Here is a 17001-nt window from a genome sequence, read left to right as displayed (position 1 = left end):
AAAGGCACAGAGTGATCAGAAGGGGAATTTGAAAGGCACAGAGTGATCAGAAAGGGAATTTGAATGGCACATGAGTGATCAGAAGGGGAATACCGATATGAATGGCACATGAGTAATCAGAAGGGGAATAATCTTTCAGAATCTTTTTTTTCTAGATTTTCCTCTTTAAAATTGGATGCTTCTTATATTCTGGAGCGTCTTATACGGCGAAAAATACGGTAAATACAATTTCATATTAATAATAATGTTTGTTTTGGGTAAAATGACCTGTTTCAAACTGGGTTTTTATTTTATGGAAACAGACATATCATTTATAAATAATATTGTTGCTTTGTGATTGATACATGAGGACTGCTTACTTTCACTCTATATGCTGCCATCGGCACACCATGCATTATGTTAGAAAAACAGAAAATCTTGTACGCATTTGGAGGGTCTGGAGAAGAGGGGGCATATAACTGTTCTTTACTGGATACAGAAACATACTATATATGTGTAGATCATAGAAAGTGATGCTCAGTTTAATAAAAAAAAAATAACAGATGCCTTATGGCCAGTGCAAGATAGACTGCTGCTTAAAAGGAACATACAAGTGAAAGTTCTTCTAGCAAATCATATAATAATTTGATAGCACTGTATCACTGTATCATCCTACATCAAGAAGAATAAATACAATATTACAGGTTTTGCAGGCACCAAGTTTGGAACAGCCTGTATTTCAGATTCAAATCTACACATTGAATGTGTTTTTATCAAGTATTATACTGCCAGTTTTTGCTGATTTCTCCACAGATTGAAATTATTTGTTCCAGATACAACTAGTTATTCAACAGAAAATGTGTTAAGCTCCATGAAGCACAGAACTGTCTTTTTTAAACTGGAGGTATTTCTGTTAACTCATGTTAAATTCTATTCAAATTCCTATTACCTATACCAAATGCAGAAAGATATCAGTGAGCTGAAGCTAAAACTTTTTCCCTGGGCTGTTCTGCAATCTTTATTCAATTGTATGTGCAAGAAGATTTTGACAAGTAGCTGTACGGTGCTGAAGGTGCTTCACAACCCCAGAGCTTCCTGACTAGGGAACAGGTAAGTATAAGGCTAGCTGTGGGGTAAAAAGATATGTGTAAGGACTTCAATAGTGAAATGGATATTATGAAGCAAGGTCTAAGAACCATCATAGTGACTTTTAGGAGTTGGAAAGTTGATATTTTGTTTACAGGTAGATTCTGGTTGGAGTCACCTGTTCACATTTTAAAAAATCTAGGACACTCCAGTTGCTGGACAACAAAGAGCTGGGCAGGAACAGATCTACAAAATATAGGTTTTCATTGTTTTACTCACCCAACCTGTTGCATTTTTCATAACATAAAAAAACAAACAATCTACAAGTTTAAGAAGTATGCCCTTGTAATGTTGGCAACTAATGCAGAACTAAAAAACCGAACAGAATCAAACCTATGCAGATCAGACTATATGTCATCAAAGTGTCTAAAATATATACAGGTGATTTTACACCTAATATGAACCTAAAATAGCCAGCAATGTTCTTAGGTGTACACATTTACTTTTTTTTTTTCCCCGTGGCTTCATCTGCTGGGAATGAAGATGGGAAAGCTGGCTTAACCCTCAGGTAGCCACTTACACAGGGCTAACCTCATGCGACAGCACTTAGTGTCAATGTAGCTAGTGTCCAGGAAAGCAGGGGTTATATTCAATAAACCTTGGTAATTTTTTTGCTTTTTTCACTTGAATGGAGTTAGGGAGTAAAAGAGGTAAACATTTTGCCTTTACCTACATGAGCAAAGCAAATGTACACCTTACCCAACAAGTGAAATATCATTTTTAGGTACACTGACCTATTTACCTGCTTATACAACCTTATACAATCTTCCAAAAGATTTAAACCTGAGATAACAGTTCTTTCAAATTTTGTGCAAATGACATACCAAATCATTGCAGCGTTCCTTATTTCTCTCGTCACATATAGCAGATGATGGTGATGCACCTGGCTTGGAGTTACTGGTGTGTGTAGGTTCTTCAACTTCAGTTTTTGTTCCACAGTCAGATGTTGAACCTTGAGAGTTATTTTTTAATGCAAAGTCTTCATCAAATTCTTGACTATTCCTGCAATAAAACAAATTATTTTCATATGACCTTTATCACAATATGACATGAGATGTTTCCTTTTAAGAGTTTTTCTTAAGATTCATCTCCCGCATATAAAATTTCCTAACAGCTTTACTTGAAGAAGATAATCAGCTTATTAACACCATGTACAAATTCCCTATGTATTAAATGTAATTTTAGGAAAAGATAAACAACTTTTATTAGTTGAGTCCTCAACCTTCAGTGGCATGAAGTTTTGTGACCAAAGTGCTTTAGGTTAATAAGTTTTTTTTATCTTTAAATTATAATATATATGATTAGGTATGATTATATGAATATATGATTATGTATGCTTTTTTGAATATATGATTAGGTATTGGTATGTTGTTGTTGAATGTATACAGGTCAACAGGTGGATATGTTAAAGCAATTTTTAATTTACATTTTTTACCTACACTTAAAATTCAAGATGCTTCCATTAGACTTTTTTTCTATAGTACGATGTACACTGTATTTCACATAGTAAAAATTACACTTGGCCATAAGAGCTGATGCTAGGGCAGGGATGTGCACAACTGGTCCACTTATCCTTCAAGGTCCGCCATCCAATGCCAAGGAACAAGTTAACAGGCTTACTCAATATGGACACTTGATACTTATACAGTGAATGTGGTAAAGAAAGGGGATCTGGCCAGTTTATTAGCTTTGTGTGTGCATTCCCAGTGTACCGATCGATATTCAGTAAAGCTAGACGAAAAGGGTCTGCAATACTGAAGATTCTACCAACCTACACTATTTATCCTTTGTGGATTACAGCTTTGGGCTATGATCACACTTGCCATGAGGTTGCGTTACATTTACCACTTCCTCATGCCAGGGAACTTCTGCCTCTGGGGAGAAGCTACATGTAGCTTTTCCAGGTGGCAACCCATAGAGAACGAATGGAACCAATCAGGTAGATGAAACCAGTGACTGAGCAGCTGGCATGATGTCAGAAGCCCGGAGTCATGCAGGATTAGTGGATCCCAAAGCAGGTTTGAACCTGCCTCTAGGAACACATTTGCTTTATTTTACAAATATTTTGTCAACATTCCTTTCACGTGATTTTTCCTTGTGTATTTACCATTAAGACAGAACTACCCATTAGGATTAGGATATGCTCAATTTACCCATGCATGTAACTGTTAACACCCCATCCCCCCCCATAACATAATCACAAGAGACAAGTTAACAGTCTTCTAAGGAATAATAAACTGAGAAAATAAATAGCTAAATTAAAAATATATAATGTAATTACAAGAACTGATTCACTAACAATATAATTTACAAAATACGTCCTGATTTTGTAGAAGTGTGTTGTTTGTTATTCTCCTTTGAACTGGAGATTGTGGTTTTGTAGTAATTGGATTTATTAAATGCAATTTGATTACTATGCTTCAATGGCTAATTTAGCATAGATTAAATGTTCTCCTATAATTGAGCTCATTCAACCAATGCTAATCATTTTGTGGCAACAAATCTGCAAAAGCTCAATGAGATATCTTACTGCTGCAATTACAGCAAGTATTTACTTAATATATTTTAATTCAAAAATATGTATTATTTTTTTAAAAAATAATAACAATGTAACGCAATTTGCAGTATAATGGGGACATGTGGAACAGAGATACAATGTCAAAGTGAAAAGAATGAATGAAGGCGAGGAACCTTGCTTGCACTGCAGATTTTTCAGTACAGCCTTATATACAGCAAGTTAAAAAAAAAAAAAAAAAACGCAGGTCATCATCTGTCCCTTCTGCATTAGGTTAAACTTACCTGCCTGATCCCAATATTTTTAATTCTACTCACCTGTTCTCGCTCCATTGCATGCCGACATCTTCTCTCTTCCTAAGTAGGCAGGCCAGAATGAAGTATCTCCTACGCATTCAGGAGAGTTCCTTCAGACCCATCAGCCCTGGGGGATGCTGAGATATCCCAGCAAGTACAGAAGCTTTACTTTTCAAAATACATTATAAAATTTCAACACCAAGGACAAGAATGCTTTCACAATTGGGATAAATATTTTTCTTTTTCCTGCAATGCAGTTTGATGCAATCGCTTAGGTAACTTGCAAAAAAAAAAGTGCAAAAACAGCAGCAATATTAGTATAAGGGTATTATAAATAATAATGCTGATCAGATTCAGGTCAACTGCAAAATCAAACTAATTTTCTAGCATGTGGATCAGATTTTTGTTCTAAACTAAAGAACCCCAAGCCATTGGGAGTGTTGTTTGTTGTGATCCGGCAAATCTGGAATGGATTTCATAAAAGTTATTTGCTATTTGTTAGCAATTATTTTCAATCCTGGACTAGATCCATTCGAGGTGTGCTGGATCACCCAGCTTCACTGAGGAAAGTGCATCCTCTTCAGCTTTGGAGAGCTTCATAAATCAGGCCCATATGTCTAGTCAAGCAAAGAACAAATCTAGCATGGTGATCTCTGCTCACTACTAATGCTATTTAGTGAGAAGTTATCTTGTAAAACTTTTAAGGTTGTATATTTGGGGATTAAGGAGGAACTATAGTTGAGGAGTTCAGCAGTGGCAGACTTCATATATTATTGTACCAGTTTCTTTTGTAAAAGGATCTTTAGAAATATTTTAAGTTGCCTTTAGACATGAAATGACAACCCTTATGTCTATCTGTCTTTTCCAATGCTGCCCACAGGCCTGTAAGAAGGAACAGCAAATCAGGCAGCAATACGTACTGTTCCTATCTGACATATTTGGCTCCAGCAATGTATGCCAACACTACCACAATTAACTCCCCATTCACATCAACTTGCTAGATCGGGATGACTAATTCTGCAAGTTTATGGAGTACTTTGTTGCATTCGGGAGATTTACTGCCTGAGGTACTCAGATCAAGCTTGCATATCCAGTTGTCCCCTATATGTACGGGCAGCCATACTCATCAGTTTGATGTAAGTCATTAGGGATTATGCCTCTTTCCATAAAAGCAGTCAGCTGCGCGTGGTATCTGTACAAAGCGTGTGGATAATTCCAAAGTCCATTTGGGATTTTCACTGACCAGTGTTTCATGTGTCAGGGGAAATGTTTTAGAACAGCAGTTTTTTCTGTTCTGCTCTATTTTTAACTGAAAACTGAAGGAAACAATGTGAATTTGAAAGAAATCACATTTTAATTTTAAGATGGTGTATTATTCGCTCACAGGACACCCTAGAACTTATTAAACAAAGCAAGTCAGAAGACTATAAATTACATAAATGTTAATTGTATGTAGGTTAAAATCAATATTACTCTAACAGACCATGACAAAATCTTCTCTTACTCCAAATTACCTTATTTAAGATAGCTACACAATACACAATGGGAAAATTCTTATGAATACTAGGATAGGATTTGTACACAAGTCTCACTGGGTCTGATTTATTAAAGCTCTATAAGACTGGAGAGTATAGAAAATCATGGGAGAACCTGGGTGATCCAGCAAAACTAGAAAGAATAAAAAAAATGAGTTGCAAACATTTTCAGTCCTAGACCAGTTCTATTCCATTTTTGTTGGAACACCTGGGTTCACCCATGATATTCTATATTCTCCAGTATTTGAGAGCTTTAATATATCAGGCTTACTGTGTGCAAGGTACCATGAGATCCAGCTACATCCTAGATTTTTGATGAGCTGTACAAAATGTAGCCCATAAAGCTACAAGTCACTTTAGGGCGTGCAGTTGATTTCAGAAGAATCGCACCATGACACGGAGTAAATGCGTTACCTGAAATGAAGTTAACAGATCTTGGGCGCAAAATAAACTGCTGCGGTGTGTCAACAGTGCAGTTTTTCCACTGCAGGTATAAAAAGGGGCCAGCACAAGAACTAAAATTGTGTAGTGTTCAAGAGTGTATACTTTCAGTGGCTGCTTTAGTCATCCCTGCACAATGTCCAAAAAGTCAAAAGTGTAGAGTAGTAGTTTTGCAGAATAATCTTCTAGGGGGGTTTAAAAAAAGACAGACTGTTCATTTATCCCAATCTTCTCTTCCCTGCACCTTCCTTAAACAGGAAATATGGCCATATTGCTGACCCTACCTGCACTATTCACATGTTGCTAGACAATGACACACTGCTTGCATGTAACAGAAGTCTGTCAAGAAAAAACTTGAGTGTAGCAAAAGCAAGAGGGAGGGGGATCTTCAACATGATTTATTTTACCAACCTAAGAGAATTAAAAAAATATTCTTACAACATCCAGGTATTAACACATTCAAACTTTAATGTGAAAAGTCAAAAGTGGCAGCAAGTTGGGTTAGGAAGAAAACAGATCAAAAGAATAAAAAGTTTGTCGCAAATAAGATGGATTTGCCTCAGGACAGATTTTTATATGTTTTGCAGGATATGAACTGTGGAAATCACAGAAAAGTCATGATCACATCATGACCCTAAGAAGAGATGCTACTTTAGATGTAAAAATACGTATTTACTCTGTGTAAAAAATGAAAAAAAAATATAATAAAATATATTATAAAAGCTGCATTGTGGCTTTGTTGAAAATTAAAGTAAAATTATCAAAGCAATCAGAATGATTTGTAGATATTATAAGTAATACCTGTGAAACTGAACTTTTGTGATAATTGCTTAGCTGAACTTTTCAGATTCGATAATTGGGTAGCTGGGCATTTCATCATATAAACCTAAAGCAGAACCAAAGTTTAGAAATGAAAAACTGTGACCAGACAGGTCCTTTATTGCAGAAGGGACAGGTGATGTCTCCTTTGCACAAAAAAACCTTACATGTCTGATCACAATTTATTGTATGTTAATAGAATCACCTACCCTTGTTCCCCCGTGGGTGCCACAATCATCTCCTCTTCTTGGTTTCATTCTTCTGTTATTGTGATTCGCTGGGCGGGGATGAATTCATTCAGTTCCAGCAGTCAGAGGAAGTTGGAAGGCCTGCATTCACAGGTAATTTTTTTTGCCAAAAGACAGGGATCAGGTAGGTATGTTGTATTGCAGAAGGGACATTGCCTGTCCATTTCAGCAATAAAGACCTGGCTGATCACAAATTTTCAAAGAAGTTTAGTTTAATAGCGCATTAAGACCTCATGAATTAAGGTTTCACGAGGTCTTAGGACTTTAGTGCTGTACTATGTGTTATTTACCTTGTACAGGTAATTGGCACAGTATTGTCTTAAAAAGACAGAAGTTATCTGTATTGGAGGTTCACTAAATCTTTCCTGATGTATGATCAGCCTAGCCCTGCAAGTAAAGCATGAGTAAAGCATGGGGGCAACTACTAAAAATAACAGATGCCAAAATAACAGACACCACCTTTGGCATTTGGAAACATAGATATACAATCACAATCATTTGTTTAATAAAGCAAAGTGACTATGGTCTAAATCTATCATGTATACTTCCTTTAAATATATGCCTGCAACACTACAATATTTAAACAGAAAACTGTTTCAGTGAAGAATGGGAAAATCTGAACATGTTTTCCTAGGAAAATTAACAAGGAGAAATACATTTCATTACAGTAATGCTCAAAGTCCTAGTATAATAAAGGGGGCAATTTCTGTGTGCTAGGAAGATTTCCTGTGATGAAAATACATGTGATTTTGCAGCCAAGATAAAAAATGTTTGACATTGATGAAATGTATTCCCATATGGGAAACATAGAGAGATGTTCCATGTTTGTGCTGAATGGAAAATAACTCCTTCATTTTGGTAGGCTTAATAATGTACATCCAGTTGACAAAGATAACAGTATATTCATGCCAGAATAAAGAAGCCAACCTACTAAACCCCTTAGGTATGCCATATTGAAGGAGAATGTATTTGCCTCTAAATTGGGCTTTACTTCACTTCAGGTATCTGCCTGCAAGTACCGTTCTGGTTCATTCAATGCTCCATTCCTATTGCTAGAAGGGATCTGTCCTCTTTTTGTTGTCAGCTTATCCCCTTCATAACTAACATGTATAAAACACAAACTTTGTAGTGGGTTATGTACTGACAAAAACAATATAACATAACCAGTATAATTTGGAAGGATGTATATATATATAAATATTGCAAGGAACTTATGACCACTCTGGTGCAGTCCCACCTTCTCTTGAAACTGTAGTGTTAATGATCCTTGATCCTAAACTATATTTGGGATTTACATAATGATGTGCGAACCCTGTTCAGTGCAGTACTAATTTAACAGACTGGCATGAAGACCTACCTCCAAGAGTAAGCTCATGGCATCCTGGGCCCAAAAGCAGTGAATTTAATGACAATGGCCATCCGATTCAGATAGCACCGCAGTTTTTCTTTTTTTATTTCTTTTTTTTAATATATTTTTTTTTTTTTTAATTTATTTCTTCTGCTGAGTTTTTTATTTATTTAACTTTCATTTGTTTTAATAAAGATACTTTTTCTACATATAAAGCTGATGTATTGTACTGATTTTTATAGGCATGTCTTGCCCATGCATTTAAAATTTTTTTTCACAACACAATAAATATTGGCAGTTGAAATATCACACAACTTATTTTCCTTACCTTAATGTTGCCTCCTGTGAAGGATGTTGTGCAATGACCTGGAAAGAGTACGTGTCTGGCAAAAGGGATATGCAGTCGCCAGAGTGTAGCCAACACCATTTATCTCTCTCCAAAGCAAGAAAGGTGCCCTTGTGAGACGCTTGATAAAAACAGGGATTTGTGTGTATCTGTAAAAAAAAAAGCAAGAATGAACAAAAAAAAAACTTAGTACTAAGTTTCTCTAGTTCCAGGAAAATGAGGCAATTACAGATCACAAATACCGTGCTTTATACTCCTAGCACAAATACCTAGACAGTGTAAGGATAGAACAAGAAAATGAAGGAAATGCACCTGAGGCTCTGCACCTGTTATAAAGCCTCAAACTACACTATGAACTGGCAACCAAAACAATGATAGTTAAACAGTTAAACATTGACACAAGTGTGGGGATGGGTCACTGTAACATCCTAAGACTTATTTTCATTCATAATATTCAACGCTTTTTACTGTACCACATGAAGAAATACATACACTAGGTAAACGAGAAGTCTGGGCCACTTTCAGTAGGTCACCAGTAGCAAGTTGGATGTATAATGCAAGTGATGAGAAGATGGCACGGCATTACATTTACAGAAAAAAATATTGAGCATTACATACTATAAGTGCCCACACAGAGACTCCTAGGGTTGGACTTTAAAGTTAAATTCCAGACAAACTGCTAAAAACACTGTTCAAAAAAATACTAGAGTTTTGTATTTCTTTCTATTTAGTCCTTAGATTTACACAACACTGCTAGACAGCGCAGTCAGCCTTCTAACCTGATTTTACTTTGTTGCAGTTAAAGCTGAACTTCAGGCAGAAAACATGTTATTTAAATATCTAACTATTAAGTCACAAATAATATATATCTACTTTGTGAGCATTAATAACATTATAAAAGTTAAGTAGCATCATCTTAATCTGTAAGAGGAACTCTATACGTCCACTCAGTAATTGGTGCCTGAAAAAAAACTATCAAAGGTGACAGATACAAAGCCAAGAAGAGAAAGCAGCAGTGATTGGTCTTGATTACAGGAAGATCCAGCACACAGGAAAAGTTTCACAATAGATTACTGCACAGATTTGAAAAAATACACAAAGCACACAAAGGTTTCAAGTAGGAATACATATGCATATTGTATATCAATGTTTAATGCAGATTTTTTTTAAGCTGGGTTGAAGGAAATTATAAGTGGGTGGCACCCCCTGTATTGTGACCAAACTCTTCAGTAACCACCCCAAATCAGCTGGATGGTTACTGAACAGTGTCAGGCGGTGTGCCCAGCTAAAAGGGTCTGGGGAGAACACTGTATATGACAGTATGTACACTGTATTTGCTTATCCTGGAGTTTAGTTTCAAGCAGCACAGATAGATCACCTCCTTGTGTTCAGACAGTGACTAAATAGTGGACAAGCAACAGCCTAATGAAATCACCTTTGCTCTCTCCTTCTGTCAGCATAATTTAGGCACCAGATGTCCTAGACAAGTATAAAATTTGGTATATTTAGGGTCACCCCCAAAAGATAATTCAGTAAAGGACTAGATGTGTTCCTTAAATCAAACCTGCCTTTCTGGATTGTATAAATCATGGAAAATAATTGTAAAGAATCCAGAAATCCTGCATCTTTATATATTTCTCACCTAAATTCAAACAGCAGTAATCGATGGCCAACCAGTTACTATACTGTATATACTGTGCTAGCCAAAAAAGGCTTCTGTGAGAACACCACCACAGAATATTATCAGCAGAATCAGTTTCTTTGAAACGAGTTCCAGGGTCTGCAAAACACAAGCTTTATACATTCAGCTTGATTATTTCTGCCTAAATACATCCATAAAGCTATGCTCTGGATGTATGCCTACTGTTTTTTGATGTGATTAATATAACTGTCCTGAAATGACTACAGGAAAGTGTCTGCTGGGATAGAGAGGAAGATTATTTTATTTCTACTACTGAACCCTTCCACTTCTGAAGCTTTACAGTAAAAAAGTTTTTAAAATATGTAATTACTGGCCCAACAGGTATTGGATTATGCATTATGGTCAATATGGGATTCCACCTTTACAATAGTTTGTACTGCCTTTGTTTATAAAAAATTATGGTCTGCAAACTGCAATGGCAGTGAATATGTATTATGCTGGCTGCCTAAGGCTAGGTTCAGACCCCTAGTGGAAATATTTGTTCCTGTGCAATTTCAAGTGGCTGGAATCTTGCTAGCCACAGCCAGCCACTCGGCCACCCTTAGTGCTGCTTTGGTTTATATATCAACTAGAGTATGAACACTTTACAGGGAGTGGCAGCCAGTGATACTGAACTGCTCACTGCCAACCCCATTCATTCACTATGGACTACCATGGGGTAGGATGCTATATGTGTTGTATAAGCAGTTCTGGGGTGTAAGTAAGCATGAATCATTGGTCACATTCAACTGGTGCTGAAGATGTTTTGTGGTCTACCCAAACAGCTTGTTCAATTCTAAGAAGCAGCTGCTTACATAAACTACAAAATGCATTACAGGAAAAGTCCCCTTGAATATGACCAACTACTGCTAGCTATTTTACAAACAGTATGACTAAAACACCCTGAATAATTTATGTACAAACTGATACATTTTGACTGCTTTTGACCATCTTCACGGATCTTAGCTTTGCCTAGATAGATAGATAGATATTTTACTGGTTGCTCAGAATGCAAGTACTTAAGTGCACATTAGCTGGGAACAGGTTAACTTTAAACCTCCAATCAAAATGCTTGCCAGCAAAGAAAAGGATACATAATATCTCTCCCCATGCTCCATTTGGCTTCACCAGCTGAAACATCTCCAACATCTGGTACCCTTTTAGATGTGCCAAATGCCCAGTTCCCCAGTGCTATTTTTATTATTATATAGCACCAACATATTACGCGGTGCTGTACATTAATTAGGAGTTGCAAATGACATATAAATACAGACATGACACAGGAGGAGGAGAGGACCCTCATCCTTCATATCATTTATTCTTCTGGTCCTTAGATCATTACTGTGTCCTGTGGTGTTTTAGAGGTCAGAAAAAAAAAAAAACTAAATTACAGATTTCATCTGTAGTGCTATCCACTGGTAAAACCTGGCCCCCAAATTACCTAATTTAAGAGCTTAGCCGAGCTTTAACTTTTTATAAGTAGCTGAACATTAAAGTATGATAATGCATTTCAGAAAATCAATATTATTAAAGATATTTAACCTTTTAACAACTGTCGTCAGATTGTAGAAAAGTTACAAAAATCCTTGCCCAATATTTGATTGTACCTCTGCTGTTAAGCAAGAAACAAAACAAAAATGTATGCCATAGCAATCAGCTAAATCATTAGTGATACAAATTAAAATTGACATACCAAACACCTAAGTAAACTGACTGAACCTTCAAAAAAAATATTGTGACAGGCACGAAAATGTAATTTCCCAAGAAAACATTGTGCTTGTAAGCTTTTTGTTTTAGTAAATGGCGTCATCTCTTATATATAGGTTTTGTATATGCACAAGGTGATACTTGGCATCTACAAAAGATAAATACATACTGTCAATAAAACAAAGCAACATTTAGGTCAGAGATAGATCTACTGTTTCTCTGTCTGCTGAAATTGAACAGTACATCTTATTCATCATTGACCTGGAGATCTAACTGCCAGATATAGTGCCTGGAAATGATGACAGCATCCACAAGATGAATACATTTGAAAGTCTTCCTATAGCTGGTGTTTTCAGTTTTTGCTAGGTTCTAAGTTAGTGAAAAAAAAAAAAACCCCAACACTTATCTTTACTTGTACAGATCCCTCCAGAGCGGTCCTCTATGCGGTTCCATGTCATCCTGGTTTCTTGCTTCATCCAAGCGCAGAGGAAACTGTGGGCACTGCCCTTTTCTTCCTTCATCTTTTGTTTTCTGCCTACGTCACCCAATCTTACACTATGCAAGAGAGAGATCAGGTGACGTATGCTGCACTGCGCTGTGTTTTAATTTTTTTTTTTTTTAATAAATGTCTAAAAAAAAATCAAAAATGCACATGCGCGAGATCAACACTTTTTTAATGACAAAAAATGACTGCGCTTGCTCAAGTAAAGAAGGAACAGCCCAAATCCTCCTGTGATTTGTGAAGAACATATCCCAGGAGGCTCTGATCTCCATTTGGCGGTAAAGACAGAAAGGAAGGGGCTTTGCATTTTTTTAAAGGCATTTAATGAAAAAAAAATGAAATCACATCTTTACTATTTATAGAACGGTTATCTACCCTTAATTTTCCTAATTAATATGATTGTTGTAGGGAACACACATTCAAGCTCTGATTTGTAAAGGGGTGGTAATAGAAGTGATCTTCAACGGTCTCTAACAAATCCTATAGCAAATCTGCAATTTCTAACCCCTCCATATAGCATGTTCATAGTCGATGGCAATTTCCTGTAGCATGTTCACTGTTTGGCTGGTGAAACAAGTGGCTCTTTGATCAAGTGGAGTTGGAAAAAACAGGAGTTTGAAAACAAAAGGAGTTAAATCCTTATAGTAACTACAAACTGTAAGTAACCTTTTACAACTCCTTGTAAACAAAAATTGTAACTGGGAAAATGAGTGGTAGCAAGGTGGAAGGTTTGGTACAGTGCACAGTCTGCCACATGTATGCGCAAATGGAGCAACACCTCCTTGGTGAATACCGCTGTGACAGATGTGAGCAAGTCGCCTTTCTGGTATCTTGCATTGGAGAGCTGGAGAAGCGCATTACAACACTGAAATCACTGGATCACATTGAGAGGGGTCTCTTGCTCACTGAGCAGGCAGTTAATGGCTTAGATGTGGAGGGTGGAGAGGTTAATAAGGAAGAACTTGTAGGGAGTTGGGTAATGCAACTGGAGGGAGTGGTAGGGGCACCCAGAAAAGGAATGTCAGCCTTGTGCTTGAGCAGCCCAACATGTTTGCAAAGTTATGTGAAGATGTGCAGGTGGCAGACCCAGTGGTGGCAACTCTAGATGTTACTGCTACCCCTAATAGCCAAGAGAAAAGCACATCTAGTAGGGGTGGGGAGGGAAACGCAGGAAGGAAAAGACAATTGGTTGTCATAGGGGATTCTATGATCAGGAAGACTGATAGAATCGCTTGTCGCCCAAATCCCTTCAACCGAATGGTTTGCGGTCTCCCTGGTGCCAGGGTTCAGCATGTGGTGGACCGAGTGGACAAACTACTGTGAGGGGCTGGACAGGACCCAGCTGTCTTGGTCCATGTTGGAACCAATGACAATATAGATGCAAGATGGAGGATCCTTAAAAAATATAAAAATGAAGGATCACCTTCATCATTTGAAACCTATAAAGAATATAACAAAATACTTAAAAAAATGTGCAAAACTTCAAAATGAAAGACAGATTGCAAAGGAAAGTAAGGCAAACCCCAAACAATGTTTCAAATGTATTAATAGCAAAAAGATCAGATCTGAGCATGTAGGCCCCTTAAAGGATGTCGCTGGGTTGGTAACTGGGGATAAAGACAAAGCAGATTTACTAAACACTTTTTTTTAGCTCTGTGTACACAAGGGAAAAAGGCAGAGCTCAAGTCCAAATTCATAATAGCAATGTCACTGCCCAAATGAGTCACAGTGGCTCAGAATTGATATGATAGAGAAACAGCTGGGAAAAACTAAGGTTGACAAAGCACCAGAACCTGATGGATTACATCCAAGTGTCCTCAAAGAGCTGAGCTCAGTTATTTCAAAGCCATATTTATCTGACTCTTTAGTCACTGGGAAGGCCAGTGTGGGTCCTATCTTCAAAATGGGAGCAAAGTCATTACCAGGTAACTACAGACCTGTTAGTTTAACGTCCAAAGTTGGAAAGGTCTTAAAGAGTTTGATAAAGAACCACTTAGAGGAGTTTCTGCTAGAAAATAGTATTATAAGTGATAGTCAGCATGGCTTCAAGAAAGACAGAAGTTGTCAAACAAATGTACTCTCGTTTTATGAGGAAGTTAGTAAACAGGTAGACAGTGGAATAGCAGTTGATATAGTGTACTTGGACTTTGTTAAGCATTTGACACTGTACCCCACAGACGGTTAATATCCAAGTTAGAGTGAAAAGGTTTAGAAAATTCAATCTGTAAATGGATAGAAAACTGGCTTAAAGATTGCATCCAGAGAGTTGTAATTAATGATTCATACTCTGAATGGTCTAAGGTTATTAGTGGTGTACCCCAGGGTTCAGTGTTGGGACCTTTACTGTTTAACATCTTTATAAATGATATAGCGTTTGGGATTAAAAGTACCATTTCTGTGTTTGCAGATGACACCAAACTATGTAATGGAATTATGTTCATACAGGATGTCTATAATCTACAAATAGACCTGGATGTACTGTTTGATTGGGCAGCCAAGTGGAAAATTACATTTATTATGGATCAATGTAAAATTATCCACTTGGGAGCTAACAACATGCATGCTTCATACTGTCTAGTTCTTGGGGTTCTGGTAGATCATAGACTTAATAACAGCATGCAATGCCAAGCTGCAATATTTAAAGCTAGCAAAGTACTTGTATTAAAAGATGAATAGACTGCAGAGATGGAGACATTATCCTGTTCCTGTACAAAGCATTGGTCAGACCACATCTGCAATATGCAGTCCAGTTTTATGTAACTATTTCTGCCGTTTCTGACAACTTTCCATTACATTCACTCAATAATATGTGTGGCCTTTGGAACACCAGGAACAACACTTAATGCCCTCTATATCAAGGAGGTTAACCACCACTAATTCAAATAGAGTGTTTCTCAGCCAGATATCCTAGGGTTCCTCCACAGTTTGATAGGAGTTTCCTGAGCAATATCTACCTCTCAGATCAGGTTCATCTATGATCTGTTTGGTTACCTGTAAGGGTGGTATTTGTCCCCCTGGCCAGCAATATAAAAAAACCTTCTTGCCAATGATCACCATGTCAGAGATTCCCCAAGACTAAGTTATTTTCTAGATTTGGAGATTGGATGAAAGATTTATTGTAACAAATATTTTAGCAGTTTGTAGTGATCTATACATCAGAGCAGAAATAAGTTTATTTCTGAAGGGAAGAGGGACATCCAATCTAAGGAAGGGGCTGCTAGGAGCTATGATTTAGCAGTAATCTTCAGTAACAACATTCACAATAGTGGTCTTGTGACAAAAAGAGCCTTCCCTGCAGTTACAGAATCCTGATAGAAAGTGTCTCGATAGTCATTAAATAGATTACGCCTAATGTGGTCCTATGATGAAAGCTAAACCCCCCCAAACCTTCTCACAAGCAGTTGTTGAGGCCATGATAGGGACCATTAGAGAAGGTCTAAGTTGTTCAAAATTAAACAGACATAAAAAATTAATAGTATTACAAGAAAAAAATGTTATTGCTTTTTAAAAAGTTTACAGACTAGAATTATGTTGGTATTAAGTTCAAAGGAATTGTTAAACTAACTTATAATTTCATATTGAACTTTAATAATTATATTCCATCTGTCTGAATTGCATTGTAAAAAAAAAAAACGTTTGGTGATTTATGATAATGGAAAATCATTATTTTTATTACTGGTTTTAATAGAAGCAGCTTTAGTTTCCTTCTCTTTGGTTTGCAACTAAAATTACCTTTAGTGCTCAACATTTCATTTATTAAAGCAGCATACTGAACAGAGCAATAATGTACCTTATTTCTAAGCTTTAATGTATGTGTTATTTGCCATCAGGATCTTTTGAGGGTAGACTTACACAAAAGTACTCCTGGAATGGATCACCAGAAAGAGACACTTGGATGCTCCAGTGAGGTCATCTACTGCTCCCAGCGAGGGAGCAACAACAGGATAATGTTCTTGTTTTTTTTCGAACATGCAAAATCATTATACATCAAAACTACAGAATGTATTGAGCTAAAAATTACCTAATAGATCAGTATATAAAAAGAAAAACATTTAATACTATTGTTAATAGGTCACATGATCCAACATATTACTTTTGTCCAGTATAATCCTCGTACCCTAATTATACTGTCTTTCTTACCTATTTGTATGACAAACATAATCCTCCAATAAATTATCTATATTCTTGCCATCAGGCTTTGTATTGTCTATTTACTGATACATGTAATATTTCTAATTAAATCACACATCATATTTGTAATATAGTGGTATCATATTTTGAATATTTATTGAGTTCATAGTGCGTATGATCAGTCTTCTCATACGTTGCCATTGAAAGAAGTAGTTTTCACTACTTTCTATGAAAGGGAAAGAGTCAGATGCAAATAAAACACACAAAATTTCCACAGCACACTTTCAAATTAGACAAAAAAAAAAAA

At 36.6% G+C, this 17001-nt stretch overlaps 1 protein-coding gene across 1 annotated transcript in view; it reads right to left on the bottom strand.

The window, feature by feature from the left end:
* The window catches only part of APLF (aprataxin and PNKP like factor), a 118367-nt gene that overhangs the window by 82015 nt on the left and 19351 nt on the right, over positions 1-17001 (bottom strand). Inside the window, exons 3-4 of the mRNA XM_072409587.1 lie at positions 8656-8822; positions 1950-2127 (exon numbers count right to left, since the gene is read on the bottom strand). Of these exons, the coding sequence (XP_072265688.1) occupies positions 1950-2127; positions 8656-8822 (345 nt within the window). The remainder of the gene's footprint in view (positions 1-1949; positions 2128-8655; positions 8823-17001) is intronic.

The sequence above is a fragment of the Pyxicephalus adspersus genome, chromosome 4, assembly GCF_032062135.1.
Source record: "Pyxicephalus adspersus chromosome 4, UCB_Pads_2.0, whole genome shotgun sequence".
Taxonomy (NCBI): domain Eukaryota; kingdom Metazoa; phylum Chordata; class Amphibia; order Anura; family Pyxicephalidae; genus Pyxicephalus; species Pyxicephalus adspersus.
This window is presented reverse-complemented; position numbering and strand designations above follow the sequence as displayed.